The 21,391-nt window shown below is 41.4% G+C and overlaps 1 protein-coding gene across 2 annotated transcripts in view; it reads right to left on the bottom strand.

Moving 5' to 3' along the window:
* IRS4 (insulin receptor substrate 4) overlaps positions 1-18,659 on the bottom strand; it is a 32,721-nt gene extending 14,062 nt beyond the window's left edge. The window contains exons 1-2 of one of the 2 annotated variants that reach the window (XR_005226716.2): positions 14,748-18,538; positions 9,818-9,936 (exon numbers count right to left, since the gene is read on the bottom strand). Coding sequence is in view for 1 of the 2 variants with exons in the window: in XM_037908568.2 (XP_037764496.1) it covers positions 14,748-18,288 (3,541 nt within the window). In the remaining variant the exon portion in view is untranslated. Of the gene's footprint in view, positions 1-9,817; positions 9,937-14,747 lie in introns of both variants that reach the window. The other variant, XM_037908568.2, reaches the window with a different exon arrangement.
* Between the last annotated feature and the right edge of the window lie 2,732 nt (positions 18,660-21,391).

Here is a 21,391-nt window from a genome sequence, read left to right as displayed (position 1 = left end):
CTCTTGTTTCCAGACACTTTACTGAGAGTTAGGAAACTTATTGCCACTCAAGACAAGTATAGTTTTGGGGGAAGAGAGAAAAAGAGGGGGAATGTATTACAATACAATATACACTGGACACCATAACTACTTTCTCTTAGTTAAAATTCCGCCTTGAGCAGAGCAAAGCAATGTCTACTGAAAATTGATTTACCTTAACTTTGCAAATTTTAAAATAGTTTAGAAATTCAAAACTTCGCCTTTTTCAAAGATAGAAAGTTTGAAAAATAGTTTATATTTGCACAGAAATGTATATGCTGCTAGCTTTTAAACTACTATTGCCCAGATCTTGAGCTGCAATGAAGATGTACTTGGCAAAGCTTAGGCGAGGGAGTGGGATCAAAAGTGGATTTAAGCCACTCTTGCATTTTGGGGCTCTCTAGTTGGTTCCTAGCATCAAGTAGGGCAACCTGTTTTACAGCCTATACCTACGGCCTCAAGAGGCGATTTCAACAATCTGGATTCTTGACAGTGTAGGGAGCAATCCCAGCAAGGGCTCCATTCCTGGCCATGCCCCTTGTATCAAGGGCTGAGAACTTGTCTATATTAGGAATGTCTGCACCCATGTAGCTATACCAGTGTAAAACACCAGTGTAGATGCACTATACTGATGTAAAGTGGGGCTCGCAGCAGTGAAACTTACCTTGGTTTGAAACAGTGTCAGTTTCAAACTGGGGTAAACTGCAGAGATACTACACATCTGTGCTGGAGATTTACACTCATGTAGCTACACTAGTGAGAAAATTCCTAATGTAGAAAAGTCCTGAGAGCAGGGAGATGATATAGCAACTAGCTGGAGAATCTCCCAGGAAGGGAAAATCCTCAGAAGGCAAAGTCTGCCAAGTTTAGGACTGTTCGGTGCCACTGGAAGATCCAACTCTGACAGTTTAAACTGTTTTTTATTTCCATAATATAGTACTCATTGGGCAAAGTCCAGCTCTCACTGAAGTTAATGGGAAGATGATTGAGTCTATTGAGAAATTAGGTACCGGTAGTTGATCAAGTTCTCTCACCAGCCAATTTCCTACTTAACTGAGGAGGGAAGTAAAGAAATTGTATAAAATTTACTTTGAAAAGCAAATTTCTCTATTATGCTAGCTGATAATTTATGTAATTTGACTTAGTTTCTAGAACTGCAGTTCTAGTTAAATTTCAATTCTGAAATATTTTTCCTTTCTAAATCATTTAGCTAACCTTAAGTGGTACAAAAGGCATACAATACAAAAAAAACGTATTTCTAAAAATCTGGGAAATTGCAATTTAGGAAAAAACAGAGAGATCTTTTTGTCTTACAAGCAGCAATATAATTAACAGATCAAAGATCATTAAAAAAAGCTTCATGAGTAACAGTGAATCAGGATTTTTCTGCACATCAACCTACTTCTCTTTAACTTCCTTTATACAGAAAGATAGGAGGGTAATCTGTACACTTTTCCTGTCAGCACAACCCCACACAACAGTCCACCAACCTTGCACAACATTGAAGAATAGGCATCAAATTTGAAATTCACTGCATTATCTGCTCACATCAATGACTAATATTTTTGGATAACATTTTTTACTGCAACTCAAAGGCTACAAGGATTGACAGTAGTAAAACAGACTACAAGATTCACAGTCAGCTCATACAAATACCTAAAGATAAAAGGTACTTGGAGAAATAAGAACTTAAGATGGAACATGTTTCCATTATTTTAGATCATCACTGTATCACAGTAATGGCTGAGAAAACCATTTAGCATTATTATATTTTGTAAGTATACAATAAAAATAGCAAGAATAATGTATCACAAGATGTACTTTAATAATATGACAGCTTTAGCTTAAATAATTACTGAATAACTGATTCAATCACGTACAAAAAATTGGGAATGGGAAGGCAAAACGCATTAGTCCTTTTCTGCATCAAAGGGGACATTGTCCACAGAAGAGTAGCGTTTACAGGGGAGGGGAAGATCTGTCCTGCTCATCCATCAGTGGCTGCATCTCTGATAAGTCCAGAATGTATGTGTTTAGTAGCCTATTTTATGAAAAGGTCTTCTCAGCATATGTCCCCCTCTACAACACTCCAGTGTTAAATCTATGGTAAGTGGAGACAAACTGCCTTTTTTGTACATCTTAGCAAGTATAGATTAGTTAGGTTCTCCTGTAAGTCACTAGATTCTTTCTATTATGTTGTAAATCTAGAATGTAACTGGACAAATGAAAGGCTGATGAAATTCCTAGAAATGTCATAATAATGAATCTATAGACATCTTTGCACTGGAGAGAGTCTTCCCAAAAGTGAAATAAATACTACAGTGGAGCAGTCAACCTTTAAAATTGTTTAAAATAGTTTCTCCTCATGGAATGCATCCGATGAAGCGAGCTGTAGCTCATGAAAGCTTATGCTCAAATAAATTCGTTAGTCTCTAAAGTGCCACAAGTACTCCTTTTCTTTTTGCGAATACAGACTAACACGGCTGCTACTCTGAAACCTCTCCTCATGGTATGATCACTTCTCTATTTTAGGTGGAGACTCCCTCCAAATTGACATAGGTTGATACTGTGTCAGATAATCCAGCTCTCTATTCTGAACTGCTCTTCCATCCGAACTAAAATTTCAGTCTGTATTTCTGATATCTCCTTGTGATGTCCAGCCATCAGTTAAGACTTAAAATGAATGGCCAAAATGGAGCTCCCTTTTCTACATCACTGTGGTCAACACCATCATCCTCAATCACTCAAACCTATAATCTTGGCTCAATCTCTGACTCAGTCCTTTCTTTTGACCCACACATACACATTGTGTCTAAATCCTGCAACTTCTTCCTATGCAATATCTCCAAGATCTGATCTGACCTTTCTTCTCCATCCGCACTGCTAAAACTCTTGTCCAAGACCATATCATCTCACACTTTGACTACTATAATCTTCTTTTCTCTGGACTCGTTATCTCTAATTTCATCCCCCTCAAGTCTGCTCAAAATGCTGTGCACTAACATTATCTTCCTGGCTCATCACTGACTGTCACTTCCCCTGTACACACACTTTTTTTGACTCCCCTTTGTCCACCACATCAAGCACAAGCTTCTTGCTCTTACTTTCAAAATGCTTTACAACTTTATCAAGCCTTTTCTCCAATTGCAAGGTTGACTCCTATCTTCACTCTGCCAATAATGTCTGTCAAGATTCCTTCCCCACTCTGAACTCTAGGGTACAGATGTGGGGACCTGCATGAAAGACCCCCTAAGCTTATTCTTACCAGCTTAGGTTAAAAACTTCCCCAAGGTACAAACTTTGCCTTGTCCTTGAACAGTATACTGCCACCACCAAGCGTTTTAAACAAAGAACTGGAAAGAGACCACTTGGAGATGTCTTCCCCCAAAATATCCCCCCAAGCCCTACAACCCCTTTCCTGGGGAAGGCTTGATAAAAATCCTCACCAATTGGTACAGGTGAACACAGACCCAAGCCCTTGGATCTTAAGAACAACGAAAAATCAATCAGGTTCTTTAAAGAAGAATTTTAATTAAAGAAAAGGTAAGAGAATCACCTCTGTAAAATCAGGATGATAAATACCTTACAGGGTACTCAGATTCAAAACATAGAGAATCCCTCTAGGCAAAACCTTAAGTTACAAAAAGACACAAAAATAGGAATATACATTCCATTCAGCACAGTGTATTTTACCAGCCATTAAACAAAAGGAAATCTAATGCATTTCTAGAGAGATTACTTACTAACTTTACAGAAGTTCTGAGTCTGCATTCCTGATCTGTTCCCGACAAAAACATCACACAGACAGACAGACCCTTTGTCCCCCGTCATCCCCCCCCATTTGAAAGTATCTTGTCTCCTCATTGGTCATTTTGGTCAGGTGCTAGCAAGGTTATCTTAGCTTCTTAACCCTTTACAGATGAAAGGGTTTTGCCTCTGGCCAGGAGGGTTTTATAGCACTGTATTCAGAAAGATGGTTACCCTTCCCTTTATTTTTATGACAATGTCAATCTTGATCACCTGATTCTAACACTGCATCTACACTAGAGAATTTACAGCAGAACAGCTCTACCAATGCATCTGCGCTGCTGTAAGATGTCTTGTGTAGCCACTCTGACAACGGCAGAGAGCTCTCCCGTGGACATAATCCACCCCCAACAAGTGACAGTAGCTATATTGCGGGAGAAGTTCTCCTGACGACATAGCGCTGTGCACACTACCATGTATGGTGGCGTGACTTATGTTTCTCGGGGGGGATGTTTTTTCACACTCCAGAGTGACTTAAGTTTTGCCCACATAAGTGGTAATGTAGACATGGCTTTAGCTTCTCTAGAAGTGCGTTTAGACTTTCTCCCATGCTGCCTCTTATGAATGGGAAAAGCTCGCAGTCAAAATCCACAAAGCCGCCATAACTTATCCTCCTTTAAGTCCCTCTTCAAAACTTACTTCTTCTGTAACGCACACAGTAACCTGCAACCTGATGAAGACTAGGCAAGTGGTAAGTTGTGTTTACCATTCTTCATGGGTTCAGAGTAAGACATCTGCACATTTCATGAATTTTGTTACCCCTTCTCTCCTGCCGTCCACCCCAACCCATCTGTCTCATTCACCTGTTAAGTTTTGTCTTTTAGACTAAGTTCTTTGAGGGAAGGACTGATACTTTACGATTATATAGTTCCTAAGCACAGTGGAGCCCCACCCTGGCTGGCATCTGCAATATAAATGTTAAATAATAATAAAAAATGCAAAAATGACTGGTATCATGCAATTTTTGAAAGCTATACTCATACTGTTGGATATGGCAATTACGTGGGGTTCTCTCTTTATGGTCCAAGTGACTTACAGATTAAATCTGCTCAGTTTACAACAGATTTCTAGCTGCTCGCCCTGCAAACTCAATTTATAATCTATAGGACAAACTGTTTGCCAGTGAAAGGGTAAACACATCTGATCGCTCTAGAACTATGAAAAGCCAGAAATTCTGGAACTTTACAACAATAATGGATTCTGTGTATCTAATTACAGTTCACTGTAGAGCACTACTGCTGAAGAAGATTGCTAAAATTTTCTAAATCACTGGCCTGCAGTGCAACAATTTTCAGTAAGTAGAATGGATTTTCATTTGGCTTTCATCCAGTAATATTTTATGTTTTGGATCCAATTTTTGCAAAGAAAATGCAACAAAATTACAGAGACCCCAGATATTTGTCAACATTTTAAAGAGAACTGTCATTTTAATAAGTAACCATGTTTCTCAGTTTAGTATATCTTATTAATCTTTTGTACATTTTGGTTTTTTTTTAATCTTTTTTAACCCATCTGCTTCATCACATTGTTAAAAGCTCTCAAAATTTTAGTTGTCTAAAAAAGTTCATATAAAAGCCATCATCCATCCCCCAACAACAATATTTTAGCTTCTCTTGCTATCCAGTTAAAAAAAATTATACTGCAAACTCAGTTTTTTAGCAAGAGCTATAAACAATAAAACAAACTGGCTTGGCATGGGTGCGAGCGAAGAACCACACTGTTCCCTTTGGGAAAAGATGTCATTCAGAAGTGCCTCACTAAGGCTTTATCTACACTGGAACTTCGTCGGCAAAGCTTTTGTTGTTTGGTGGTGTTTAAATACCACTCCCCCCCCGAACAACAAAAAGGTTTTACTGATGAAAAGCACCGGTGTGGGGGTGGAAGTTTTTTGTTTTTGTTTTTTGTCAGCGGGAGAGCTCTCTCTCTCCTGCCGACAAACAGCAGCTACACGGCGTACCTTTTAGCGGCACAGCTGTGTCGCTAAAACATGAGTAGTGTAGACAAAACCTAAATGTACAGGCTAAATTTTAACAACACTCTCTCACACATTTCAGCATTGTTTGTACGTATATCCATGCATTTTAGTTACATTAAATTATTTAGGGAAACTAACATCAACCAAAAAAAGTTTACAAAAATTGAACTCTTACCATCCACCAAAAATAGTTGTTACTAAACACAAACCCCAAAGGGAAGTCATTACATTTACTGAATTCGCTAACACAGTATTGAGTCGTTAGCTTCTACAGTAAAAAAAAATATATATATATGCACATTTTTATATCAATATTTCCATAATATTTAGTTATTAACTGATGTGATACTTTGTATATTTTTATCATTCTATATAAATACAAAATACAAATAGATGAATACATTATGAGCTCTGTGTGTTGCCTACAAAACTTAACATTCACACTTCCCATTAAACTGCTTATATCCACTTCACTTACAATTATAATCAAATCCTAAAACAAAAATATACTGCTTTAAGTATTAATAACCACTTCCAATTCCCATTCTCTTCACATGTGATAAAAGGGTAGCTTCATGAAAACAGGAAGTGTGAACTCAGGTAACTGGCTGGCATAATAAACCAAATTTTAAGATGAGACAGAAAAAAATTATGAGATATTCTTTCCCAACATAGTAAAAGTGTTACTTCACAAAAAGAAGGATTTCTCAGTTATCCTTCATGTTATCATATTTAACCCAACTGTCTAGCTGGTGACTCATTTGTTGGATTCAAAAGTCAGATTTTCCAGGAAGTTTTTTCTCTATGTACAGTGTACTTTTTCCAGTTAATTTCTTTCCAGACCAGAAAACAGTGACAACACTGTACACCATGAAGTTTCTATAATCACTAAGAAAAACTATCACATGCCATTCAGTTTATAAATAGCAATGAGTTTTATTCAACTTTTATTTTAATTCTTAGTTCAATTGTCACTATATTCTTTAGTTTAGGTTTCATGAGGTATACCTAATATTATTTTATAGTAGTTCCTAAAGGTTCAAGTTCCATTGTGCAAGGCACTGTACAAACATAACAAAAGAGCTTTAAGAGCTTAGAAAAAATCAGTAGACTTTAGTGTTCAACTGACCATGTGAATCATCAGAACTAAAAATGAACATTTTACACCACTGGAAACCTGGAATACCCCCACTTTCCAAAACTGTAAAAACATTCCTTTCTGGCCATAGTTGTTTGCAAGATATTGAAATTAAAATCACATCGGGGGAGGCATGTTCCTAGTGACTAGAGCACTAGACTGAAATTTGGAAGACCTGGGAGATTCCCAGTTCTGCCACTGGCCTGCTGGATGAGCTTGGACAAGTCACTCTGTCCTTCAGTTTCCCCACATGTAAAATGAGGATAGTGATCCTTAGCTCCTTGGTAAAACACAGTGATGTACTAATGAAAAGTGTTATACACAAGCTAGGTATTATTCTGATTGGGTGTGGTGGCAAACTTCGATTTAACATGCTTTTAGTGGCTATATCTCAAGAATTGCTATAATAGAACTAATGATGTATACTGTCTGAAAGCTTGAAAATGCAGCCTTCAAACAGCACAATTGTTAAAATTTTACTCAAAGGGACTCACGAGATTACTGATAATCAACATAACATGCTTTTATAGCACAGGAATTTTACTTTTGTTCGATATTTGTTACTAAATATTAACTTCATAAAACAGTTTCACAAAATTTGCTTCAAAAGCTAAAAGTCAATTTTAACAAATGAAAAAAAATCCAATATTTTCTCCATTTTACTGGACCAGCATAGCACCTCAAATATGGAAACAGATCTGCTTATGGTGCAAGTGATCCCGTAAGCCTTTACTAAGAGAATAATGTGTACTTCTGTCAAGGTTAAAAGTTTTACCAGACTACTGGAGATTTATACTGTAAATATTCAACAATATTGTACAGCAAAAATACTAAAAAATGTTTTAAAGTAGGCAACCCTTTTGCATTAACACCTTGTGTTTCATTACCTGCTGGGGGGAGTGGAAGAACCTTCTTGCAGACCAATCAACTTTTTCTAAACATTGATCAAAAGCAAAAACCCTCAAAATCCAAATCCTGACTAAGAACTCAACAGCCTTTGGACAGTGACTTGTCCAATCTGACAAATTTCAGATTTGTCATCCTGACAGACTTGATGGATCAGACTGATTACCTTTGCCTCATTACAGCCTTCAGCTATCCTACAACTTCCCAATGTTAGTTGAGACACCCTTGAACATTTCAACTGCTACTAGGGCTCATGAATTTTCTGAGACTGCTTCAGTTTCAACTAGAACAGAACTGATCAGCTTTTCTTTCTCCCCAGTGAACTTGGATAAGTGCTTGTTCCTTCTCTTCTTGTGATCTGGCAAACATATTTTAATTCTCAAAAACAGGTGAGGACAACAGTTGTGTTTCAACCTGTGTAATAGTATATACTGATCATTAGATTGCCTTTAATATGCTAATTAAGCTATAAGTGAGGAAAGAAGTCCAACAGTAATTTGCAGGGTGGGCCAATAAGGCAGCTCTCCAGGTCACTACAGCCATTTAAGTATGAGTCACACAACAGTACACTATCAAAGTAAGAGGACAAACAGCAGTAAAATTTTATCCCCTGCCTCCAAAAACAAAGATTTAAACAATTCTTTCCCCAGTTTATTTATTACTCTAGTAATGGAACAACAAGTGGAACAAGTGGAAACAGGGGTCTACTGGGAACACAGGAGCTCCTGGAAATCCACAGATACCAAATTATGTCCAAGGAATACAACTACAATTCAGTCTTGCTTATCTCATATCATCCAAAACCAACTTTTTTCCCCACAAGTTAATTGACCCAAAATCAGGATGAGTCAAATGCACTAGGTCTTTTCAGAATAAGACAGAGAATTTATTCAGACAGTGCTCAGAAAAGTGAACAAGGTGAACTGCACCTATTGCTGCATTCCAGTGAGCATAAGAAAATAAAATAAACAAATGGAGGCAATATCCAGCAGACTTAGGAGTTCCTGGAAGGATTGGATAGCTTTACAAGCTTTTGCTCCCACCCATCCACAAGAGGAACGATGTGATTTCTACACTTTCAAATGCAAAATTAGGAAGAGAGAGTTTGAAATAGTAGAGGCAATAGTAGAAGGGCAGTAACAAGGCACTAACCTAAGGCTCTAATTTAAGATGAAAGAGAAAAACAGAGATCCATTCAATATTGAATTAAAAAGTAACTTAGCCTTCCTCAGCAGGAATGGTTGGTTCATTTTCTAGCACTGATCACACACCACTGAAGTTACTTGTTACAGTACATGCTCCAGATTCTCTGAACAAAATTTTTGGCGCCCTCATTCTGAGGCCACCATCTCTTGCTGATGGCTGCTCTGACAATTTTTCCTAAAATAATTAACTTTAGGAAAAAACAAATAAATATGCACATATACATGTCCAAATCATTGTAATTTATTTATGTAGGAGTTTTTTTTTTCAGACTCAATAATAAAAATAATGTGGAGTTGTGTCTATTCTTTACTGGACCTAAACAGAATAGAAACAATAATAAGGTGCTTTGCACATTCTTGCCTTTTTTCTTGTTGCTTCTTTTGCTTTTTTCATTGATTTTTTGTTTTTGTTTTTGTTTTTTGAAGACTTGCTAGCTACTAAGTCTGCTGTGAAGGGTGACATTAACAAACATACAAATATCACTTTTTACATCACTTACTCAGCCCTGGCAAGCCTGGGGACAAATTAAGCCCTGGATGGGGAGATGGGCAGGGAGGCAGTGGGGGTCAGGGGTGATGGAGGATGGGTGAGCTTGGGGCCAGAGCCCACCACCCCACGCAGCCAGGGAATTGAGTCCAAAGCCCCATGTCCAAGGGATGGGACCCGGGGGTGGAGTTCAAAGCCCTATGGCTGTAGCCTGCCCCCCACCACCACTATGCTGAAGCCTGACCCTATCCCCAATCCTCCCAGAAAAGTGGGGAACTCACTCGCCGCCTTCTTCTCCAGCTTGTGTGTCTCCAAGGGGGGCAGCCCCAGGGGAGAGGTCACTGCTCTGCCCCTCCAGGAGGCTCTGGCTGCAAGAAAAGCCCCTGGTGGCTGCATGTGGCTACATTTGAGAGAAAGAGGAAATCTGTGATTGGGAGCAACAATTAAAGGTACCGGTGGGGAAAAAATGTGTATCTGAAAACTAGCTGCAACCAAGGATTCAGAATCTGCAGTAGCACAATCAAAGCAGTATCAGAACATTATATTTAACAAAAATGTTATATATCACAGTGTCAAGAGTTATTTTTCTTAATTCAGCTTTTTTCATGCTAAGTTACAAGTAAAAATGAAATTGAATTTTGGTCAAAGATATCATAGTTAATTCACTCCTACATGATAAACCGTCAGAGAAAATCTGTTCTGCTTTCAATAGTTCATTCACCTACACTTGAGAAGTGATCCTGTGTATTTTTAAGCATTGCAGCAAGTCACCAGGTTGTTAAAATACGTTACCACAAGATTAAAATGTTTCTCGAAGAAGTATTATCCCTACCATACTGACTTCAAAGATCCAGGGTATTTGTCAATTTGAAGACATATTACAGTAGGTTATTTAAAGTTATTTTTAATGGTCTTATGCCTGAACTACTCTGCCAATATAAAACTGCCTCAGTTTGAAAAGAATTTTAAAAAGCCACAAGCCTCAAATCCAAAAAGGGCAGTTACTGGTCAAGTAACTGGAGAATTTTAATTTATTATTAACTACTAAAAGATAGTTAAATAAAACTCCCGATTTTTGAATTTTTCAGAATGACCAATACACACTATTTCCCATCATGTTTTTCTATTTTAGATTTATAAGCTACCATGAAAGAAATTAGAATAAGTTCTATTTTACAGCCTTTAGCCTCCCTTCTAAATCTAGACACTTGCATTTTAAAAGGTCTTTTATTTCAAAGGCTCCAAGACAATTAGCATAAAAATGTTATGTAAAACATGTAAGAAGAAACATGATACAAGAGTGGGAGGGGAAAAGGTGGGGTGATATTAAGCTGTATATCACATTTTCTCTGAACAGAGTAATGTTTTATCTTGAAGAAACATACTTGAACTATATAGGAAACAATTAAATAGTTTATTATAACCCGATTCTCATTATCCACCTCAGTTTCTACAAGGTGCAATAATAAGGTATACGTTAACAGAACGCTGTTTGAAGTAGCTTTAGAGTTCTGCATTCGAGGACAAAATTCCATGACTCAGATTCATGTAATCAAAACCGCAAAATGCTTGCCTCTTAATATCATGTGACAATTTCAAAGAGGAAGCTGTTTTGTTCAGTAAATTCCTAAAAATGTAAACATTAGAAATCAAAACCCTATATTATTTTTAGTACTATATAGTCTCACCACCTTAGAACCCAATTTTGCCTAGGCCTAAAAAGCTTCAAGGCAGACCAGTTTTCTTTTTCCATCTATTTAGGGTTAACATCCTGCCCCTCCTCTTTCCATTTCATGAATGGGGAAATATGAAGGGTTGTTTCACATCACTGAACCGGATGAAATTTAGGAAGCAGAACTTGGGATCAGTAGTGCATTAGGAAGCACACTCCCTCTCATATAAGAGCTGCAGTTAAAACTGTATACCTTAGCTAGATTGTATCTTTACATTAGTTAAATAATCATTAAACACAACACTTTTAAGACAAATATTTCATTATACACAGGAGTCACCTTAAAAGTGGATTGATTTTTTTTTTTCCCCAGGCAAACACAATGAGTGAGGAGTAGCATTTAAGAATGGTGTGGGGGGAGGGCAGAATGGGAGAGAATGTAAAGCTCAGCCAAAATTTTGCAAGTGTAGTAAACACATTAATTTGTTACAGAGACAAATCACACTCAGACTTAAGAGGCAGGAATCTTCCTTGTCCAAAATAAAATTTTAACTTTGTTTATAATCCTGTCACTAAATCCATCACTTTGGGGAGAGAAACACTATGCTTTCTTATTCAATATTAAAATCAAAACCTTACCATACTAGAACATGGCAAAGTTCTGTTTAGTGAGTAGGGACTTTATTAATGATCTCTGAAAAAATTAAACCATTTTTGTAAGCCATGTTCTTGTTATGGTCCAGATATACACTCTGGATGTGCTGAATGAATGTTAAGACCCCATATCTAACATGGATCAACAATTTGTAAGTGATGTAGAAATAGATGTACGAAATTTATCTGAACTAAAATAAGTAAATTATTGTATTATACATTAGTTTGTTCACCACTGAGTCTGTCTGAAGGTCACCCATAAATGAACACACACCACCCACCTCACTCCTTTATGTACCATAATTATATTATGCGGCTTTTAGGAGGAAACTGGCTTTTGGACCTTGTTTTCAAGGAGTATATATTTTTAATAGTTAAATGGCCAGCATCAACTTGAAATCTAGCAATATCATGTACTACACTTGGCTGAGCTGCCTGCAAAGTTTTATGAACACAATCTCTTTTCTGTTTTTAAAAGCTTTTGCCACTATATGAAAGACTTACATAACAACCCAACTGAATGTACAACGCTGAAACCAACTGCATGCAAAGTGCTGTCAAATGCACAAAATAAACAAAGTGGGAGGCAGAAAGGGGGAAGGGATTACAGAAAAAAACCTTCCAATCACAGTAATTTTAGATATTTTCTGTAACACTAATAAATAAAATGTTTCAGACGGAAGTGCAACTTTTTAGAATCCCTTTAAATGTTTTTATACGTAAGATTAATAACATGGCCAGAATTGGCTCCTCTGATCTTTCTCCCACTATGTGGGAAATTATACTTTACTGAATATAATTACAACGTAAGTTTTAAAGTCCTGTAAGGATGCTAAGATCAGTAGGATTTTTCATCAAATTGGCTGTACCAACCAAAATGCCTTTGATTTAGTGGGCAGATCTTTTGAAGTTGGAGGCCTTCAGCACTTCAGAAAAAAAGTGTTTTTTTTTTCTTTTTTTGCACTGGCAACTTTCAGAGTCTTCTAAATTTGATCCCAACCAAGAAAACAAAGCAAAAACAAAGCAAACAAGGCAAACCACACATTTCTGAGAAGCCCCAAGTAGTGGCTGCCAGACTTCAAATAGTATGCTATCTGAGTCAGACTTATAGCTTCCAGTATTAAAGGCTCTCAAATTCTAAATTCATATACAATATCTTACAACTAAATTTAAACACATGAACAGACTTTAAGGTGAAGACAGAAAATAGATTTATTCAACATTACATAGTCCTTTACTGTAAGTAGAGGTACGAAGGTTGCTTTGCATTCCCAAGCAGTGATAAGTACCTGTATAGGATAGCTATTAATACCCTTTCCCCTGTTTTTTCTCTCTCTCCTCACTGTTTACAAGAATGGCCAAAATACCATTGTTCACCCATGACTAAATATTTCATCTTAGCAGTCATAAGTTATAGACTGCAAATACCACTTTTGCAAAGAAAGAGGTAAAGATATTGCTGTTTGCCATCTACTGTTTCCTTCCCTGCGCTGGAGAAGATAATCAGAAGTGGACTATCATCAGGGGCTAGAGGAGAATAGTATATACACCTCAAAATATGGATTTTGCTGCCAAAGTAAAGTCTTGAAGTTCTAGGATTTAAGAAATACAGCGTGCGGTGGGACAAATACTGACAGACGCTTCATGAGGTTGAGGGTGTGGATGGAACCACAATAAGAGATCCAGCTGAGGAACTACCATTTTCTACTGCCTCCAGAACAGTAGAGAGCTTAATATTTCTCTTCTTATCCCTCATCTGCGTAAGGGTAATCAGACAGGAGTTGTCATTTCTCCAAGGGTTGGTTTTTAATTTATACATTAGAGATAAATACAATTGATACTTTGATTACCTTAAACTGGTTAGGATTCAAATCAGGAAAACCTGGCCACCCAGCTTTGAAGTTTGCATTCTGTTTCCCGATAGTGGGTACAGACTTCAAAACCTGCTGATTGCACCTATTACATACAATTATCTGGCTTCCCACAGACTGAATAGCTCAGCAGCCCCTCAGGAAGAGATACAGGAGCGTGGGGATTTATGGGCCTGCCAACCCCTCATATCCTGCTGGAAACTCATACCTAAGAGAATGGAGTTGGAGGGTAGGGATATCAAGGAACAGAATTACTAAACTTTGCAGGAACTTAGCTTCTTGACATCCTGCTTTCCACAAACTTCTTTTTCAAACCCTCAGAAGATGGATTCTCAGAGGGAGAGAGAGATATCAAGAACAGAAATCTCAGGGGAGACAAACTTCTAGGCAACCTGGAGGTCTGGTTAACCAAGGTTCAGAACATAGAGGTTTGACTGTACCTGAAAAAAGTAGATACCCACATACCATCCATATAAGAACATACAGTTCATTTTTCTTTTTACTTTATTCAAGTACTGTATTTGAAATCCTAATTGGATTTTTAAACCCAATTTAGTGGTTTTCGATCTTTTCCATTTCATTAGCCCATGTTACAACATAAGAAAATTTGGGATCCCTCCTGTCAAAACCAAGGGTAGGGTGATCATGACCCTAAATTGAGAAGCTGTGATTTAGAGCATGATTAAGGTTTTATCAAGTTAAAATATTTTATACAGTCCAGCTTGAAGGCAGTTAAACAAAACGTTGACCTGCCAAGCAAAATATCAACATTTAAGAGTGAGCTAGATAATGCTAAGCTCTTCAGGCCAGAGACTGACTTCTGCATTTCTTCTATGCCTAGCACGCTGTGGTGCTGCTACCAGAAACAACTTAAAATAAGACATACAGAAATTCACAGTAATATTTCCCCATTTTAAAATATAACTGAATTGAACACTCTATGTTTGTGTCAATTATGACATCGAATTCCTGTACTAAAACGTTTCATATGAAAACATTTTTAAAGTTACAAACCTTTTCTTGCAGAGTTACACTTCAAACCATCAGATCTGGTGAAATCTATGCTTACATAAGCTCCACTGTCCAAATTCGAAGTACCATTTTGGAGATGGCAAGTTGGTGTATTAGTGCTTGCCTCACAGTTCATAGAATCATCACGTAAATTCAAAGCTATGTAGTTTAAGCCATTCTGAAATCCAGTTGAGGTATCCCTGGACATCTTGCTTTCATGACCATCAGAAATGTTTTCGTCAGGTTTCAACCAAACATTGTCAAATGAGGCAGAGCTGTGTCTTTTGCTACTATCAGTAAAGAAAGAAGAGGAAGTAGTCACAGCCCCAGCAGAAGAGAATGTTTCAGAACTATGCCTTCTTCGGCCTTGTGGGTCAGCTCGAATCACCTTAGGTCCCATGGGAGGATCAGAGCTAGGAACAGAGAAGCTACCGCTACCTGAATATCTGTCAACAACGCACAGTCGATTTACAATGGAAGGAGGACTATCAATCTTTATACCATTGCTGGATTCTGCGGTAAAAGGCCTAAGTGGTGTCGTTGCCATGTTGAAAGTCATCTCTGTGTAATCATCAGCCCTACTACTTGTACTGCTAATACAAGCAGTATCAAATGAAAGTCTAGCATAATCATTTGGCTGGTTTCTGGGGATACTGGAACTTGCATAAATTGAAATATCTGTTAAAGAATTTGACAGTTCCTTTGCTACTTTTGGTGACTGCACATCAAGGTCAACACTCATGTAATCAGAAAGTGGTGACTGTCTGTGGTCACTACTTGATCCTAGAGATGATGGAGATCCTTCTGCAGATAAAGAATATGGTGTATTACTTGCTTTTTCACTGAAATCAATATTTATGTATTCACCAGGGCTAGCTGGCTCAGGTGGAGCTGTTCGATCATACATTCTTGGTATAGTATTACTTCCTCTTGTACCTAGGGGAAGTCTTGTAGGCCTGGTAGCCCTGTTCTGTGCAAGGCCTTCATCTGACACTTTCACAACTGATGATTTAGAAATGCCATTAGCTAATGGTTCACTGTTGACACATTTGACATTTTCATGTTCACCATATAACAGTTTTCCAGGTGAGGACATTGGAACATATTCATTATGATCTCCATTTTGTCCTGATAACGTCTTAAAGCTTCGTGGCAGAGAGAAATATGAACTGATGCCTTTGGAAACAGTGTTGGTAGGAATACAATTTGAATCACTGGGCTGTTTTGGAACTGCTGAATTACCAGGTGACATATCCATATACTCATTTGTCACCTTTTCATTACCCCCTTTAGAAATAAATCCAGCCAATGGACTTCGTACAGGTGAAGAACTAGCCCTGGGAAACATCATCATATATCCTCTGGAGTCCACCTGAGATGACGACCAAGAATTACTAATCTGTTTTGGGACAGACACACTTTTAGGAGTCATTGGCAAATAATCATTGTTGCTTGTGAGCGAAGATGCAACTCCTGGCATCATTGGCATGTATCCATCATCCCTGGCTTTACTTCTGCTTTGGTTACATACAGAATCAAGGGTAGCATCACTGTAGTCAGGTTCATGGTTTTCTTTTAATTTTGGTGATTCCGAACAAGGTAACTGTCTGTGCCTTCCTGCAGAATCTTCATCTAAAGAAGCTGTAGTTTGTGTTGTTTTCTGCTGCACTGTTGCAGAAGTTGGTTTAGTCAGAGAATAAGTTCTTTTTCTGAAGCATTTTTCAGCTTCCATATAATCATCCCTTGAGCTATCATCTGTTTGCTGTTTATTCATGGACATGTATTCACTTAAACAATTCTCTTCTCTGATTGGTGGTGTGTTTCCCAAAGAATCTGGAGTATTACTTCTGACACGAAAGTACCTGAAATCCCCAGGGCTAGAGCCATATTCATCAGAAGAAATAAAGCCCCCATCACTTGGGGACCCACAGACAGATGAACTGGAAGGCCTGGTTAGTGTGTCTGAGGCAGAGCCATGGCCACTACTGGAAGAAACACTAATGGGGCTGGTGGTGGAGGGGAAATGAGACACTGGCAGGGAGGCAGACCTGGTATGATAAGAAGAGGTGAAAGCTGCTCTGACATACCTTCCACTCCCTTCTTGCCGGCCCAAGTTCATCCTTGCAGTGTTCAAATGGATCAGACTTCCAGTCACTGATCTGAAAGGTCTGGTCATCGTCCCTTCCCCTTCACTAGATGTTCTGAAGCGGTATGAACTGCTACTCTTGGTGGTGGGCGGAGTCCCCCCAGTAACACACTCAGTTCTGGATCTTCTCTGCAAGCCAGTCTGGCTAGGAGGCAGGTTGCCCAGATGCCTCCTAGTGGTGATAAAGGAGATAGGATTGGTACCACTGCCACCACCAGATGACTGGCTCTTGCTGCGGGGCCTGAATTCTGTGAAGGCCTTGAGAGCTTTCATGGTCTCTAGGAAGGTCTCATGCATATTCTGGGCAACTACTGAATCATCCACTTGCATCCACAGTTCACCAGGCCCAATGGAAGCAGATCTGCCCACCTCAATAAAGAAGAAGTTCTCTGAGTGCCCACAGCGGCGGATGTTCATTAGCTGCAAGTGGACAGCAGGTACCTCTGAATTCAGCTTGACTAGGTAGATAGCCTTGCTAGATAGGCACAGCCTGTACACCCCAGTCAGGTTCTTTGTCTGCCCCAGTCCCTTGGGCTTCACATTAACCTGCCACACCTCCTTGTATATGGTGCCTGGTCTAAGCGCAGCTCCATAATGCTCATCATCCTCATCCATCTGCTGATCTGTCTGGTCCTCCTGTTCTAAGAACCCCCTCTTGCTCTGGTTCATGAGCTCACTGATCGCCTGGTACCAGGCCTCCTGCTCCACCTCATTCTCAGCCAACATGGCAAAGTATTCATCCTTGGTATAAAGGGCAATGATGTACTTATGCTTGGCATCTGCCCTCCGGCTGACTGTGAAGCACTGGTACAGGGGGATCACTCGCTTGGGAGGGGGGCAGCAGAGGATGGCAGACCCACTAGCAGCTGCCGCTGCCCTCAGGCTGCTCTTGAACTTCTTCTCACTGTCATAGTATTCAAGCCTCGCTGGGGCCAGGTGGCTCTCGGCCCGCAGCACAAAGTAGCGCTTGTGGCCATGCTTCTGCTTCCTCAAGTAGCCACATTTCCTCACATCATCCCCCACAGGAGCCACGGAGGGAGCAGCTGGCAGAGGAGCTCCTCGTGCTGGGGTGGCTGGCTGGCCACCTCGCCCACCAGAGAGGGCCCCTCGCCCTGTGGGAGCTGCAGCAGCGGGCACCTCCTCCTCCTGCACCAGGCACAAGGAGGCGCTGGGCGATCTTTTCAGCAGCAGCAGCAGGTGGTGGGGCTGAGTGGGCGGGTAGGGGCCGCTCTCGCCCAGCTCCTGCTGCTCCTCAGCCGTAGTAGCAGTCCTAGGCACTCCAGCCCCGTGGCAGGGGGCGACCCCTCCTCCAACGCTCCGGGTGCCCAGCTCCGCCTCGGCGCCCCTGACCGCGGTGCTACCACCTCCTCCGCCCGGGCCATTCATCCCACTCGCCATCTTAGGGGCCAGAGAGCTGGGGTAGGGGGGAATCCGCCCTCACAAGGGAAGCGTCCTCCAAGCCCGGCTGGACATGAGGCGCCGGAGGGTTCCGCTCCGCACACGAGCTCGCCAGTGACTCCAACGCTCGCCCCTCGCTCACCCGCTCCCGGCCGGTCGCAACGCGCCGGGCTCTGCTACTTTCACTCACACAAGCTGCCTCAGCGGCACCACGGCGAAAACATCACGTGACGCTGCAAGGGAGGGGGAGGACGAGTACAGGGGACGGGGCGGGGCTTCAACCAGCCGGGGGCGGGGTCTTCTGTATTCCAGTGTGTAGAGTGAGGGTGAGAATGGGGAGCCGAACGGCCTCCCCCTGGAGTGAGAGAGGAATATACCAATAAGAGACGGAGACAGCTCCTAGATGGCCCAATCAGGAATCGGGAAAGGTGGAGGGTCTGTGCGCATCCGAAAGAGGAGAGGTTCTGATGGATCGGCAGCGCTTTGGACCAATGAAAGTCGGCAACAGCTTCTGCCTCTCGGCGACGTAGCAAAAAGAGAGGGTCAAAAGTTAGGCGGAGCTTAAGGTGACTGGCAGATGGATGGACAACTTGTGTATTGTCCAATCAGCGCTTCACACACAGAGATACGGGAGACGAAGGCGGGATTTGGCGTGTATGTGGAAGAGTGAGTACAACGAGAGGTGAGGATTTAGAGTAATTAGCAGCCGGATATGCCAGTCAGCGCTTGAACTGCCTCCTGCCCCGTCCAATCAGTACCTCCGAGTGACGTAGCGTACTCCAACTATTTTTTTTGAAAGGAGAACTTCCCACCCCCTCCGCTAGGTTTATAGTTTGGAAGCAGCAGTGATTGGCTGCTGGGGGAGCCAACCACAGAAAGTGGGGAGGGAGGAGGTGGCGAGGAAGTAAACAACCCGTCAGCGCGCTGGCGACCGTTGGGGACGAGTGCAAAGGCAACCGTCTCTGCTGCTTCAGACAGGGGAGGGGGCTGGAAGGAACCCCTTACACATGGGCTGAAGAGAACAATGTAGCATCAAAGGGCGGAGAGCGTATCAGAGAAGGGAAGAACAAGGAGGGCCCTTCTTCTCCCCCACCTGCAGTGCCCACCCTCACATGCAGACTTACATAGTATATTCATACCGTACATACACGCAGTTCACACGTACATAGGGCACAGGCTCAACTCCCATGCTTGCACCCCACCCACAGGCTCACCTCCCATAAACACAGCGCATGCCCCCAGACACGCAGTGCACGCCACTCACAGGTTCACCTCCCATATACACAGCTTCCCCTTCCCATACGCACAGCACACCCCACCCACAGGCTGGGCTTTCCATACACATGGCTCACTCCCCAACATACACACAGTACACCCCCCATGCATACAGTGCACCCCACCACCAGGCTTGCCCTTTCCATGCGCACAGCACACCACCCACAGGCACACCCCATCCGCAAATTTGGCCTCCCATGCACACAGTGCACCTCACCCACAGGCTCAGCGCCACCCCCCCATGCATGCAGCACCCCCCCACACACACCCCACAGGCTCATCACCCATGCACACAGTGCACCCCATCCACAAGTTTGGCTCGCCATGCACACAGTGCACCTCACCCACAGGCTCAGCCCCCCTCCCCCCCATGAACACAGCACCCCCACACACACCCCACAGGCTTACCCCCCATGCACACAGTGCACCTCACCCACAGGCTCAGGCCCCCCCCTCCCATGCACACAGCACACCCCATCCACAGCCTGCCCCCTCATGCACACAGGGGCCTCCACCCACAGGCTTGCCCCCCACACACACAGCACGTCCCACAGACTCAGCCCTACCCATATACACATACATAGTACAGACCATCCCACAGGCCCAACCACCCCCATACACACGCACTCATACAGGTTCACCCACTTTATAGACACCACCACCACCCATATATGCACAATGCACACAATCCCCTAGACACCACCACCCTCCCAAAACACGTACAATGAGCATTCTCCAAGATCCACCTCCTCTACACACACAATGCACATTATCCCCCAGGCACATAGTCCACATACACACACTGTCTATTCCTTCAGATCCATCCTCATAAACACACATTTTACCCAACCCCACAGGAACATTGTCTATATAGTGACCATTGTCCCAGGCACACCCCACATATTACACAGCAAATTCAGTCCTTAAGGAGTCTATACCACACTAGCCTGACCCCCATATATAGACACCCAATACACCCCACCTACTGAAAACTGAGCCAGCTTTTTCAAATGCAACGTGAAATGGGTCCCCACAACACCAAATATATACTACTCAGAGGCCGCCAGTACTTCCAAGTAGGCCAGAGCATAAGCCAAGGGTAGAAGTGCCACAATGAATCTCAGCAAAATCTTTCCTCAGCTCAGGAACTTGCTGCCCTTAAAAATGACATCATCAAACCTCTGGTAAGGGAGTTTCAAAGGCACATTGGCATTGTGAAGTATTGTGATACTCGGCAGTCCTGTTTTAACATGATGTAGCTGTCTATTGATGCTGTACTAAGAGGTATTGATATGGGTCACCTGTTTTGACGTAGTGTATCATACATAGTCTGATACACTTTTGATAGTGTGCCACAATTTTGATGCTATATTATACTGCATTAATCAAATGCAGTCATTTTTAGGCACTTGTCACTGTTTTGACACAATGTGGCACTTTGGACGCTGTGCTGAAGCATACAGATGTATTGTGTTCTAACATGGCACAATGCCATTTCATTACAGTGCAACACCCTTATCATATACAGCATCTCCATTTTGATACAGTACCCCCTATCATTTTGATGCAGTTGTCACTATTTTGAGGCAGCACGGTACCAATTTGCCATAGCACACAGGTGTCCACCCTATGGCCTGCAGGCTGTACATGGCCCACCAGAATATTTCATAAGGCCCACGGCCTGCTTCAACACAATATACTAATGGCCGACTCATTAGCGTTTTATTGTCATGTTTACATAATTTTAGTTTAATTATGTGTTCTTTATTGTTTTTTATAATTCTGATACACATTTTATGCACTGATTTCTTTCTGTCTTTTTAAATAG

Source organism: Chelonia mydas, chromosome 9 (assembly GCF_015237465.2).
Source record: "Chelonia mydas isolate rCheMyd1 chromosome 9, rCheMyd1.pri.v2, whole genome shotgun sequence".
NCBI lineage: Eukaryota > Metazoa > Chordata > Testudines > Cheloniidae > Chelonia > Chelonia mydas.
The sequence above is the reverse complement of the archived record's forward strand: the minus strand, read 5'-3'. Positions and strand labels throughout refer to the sequence as shown.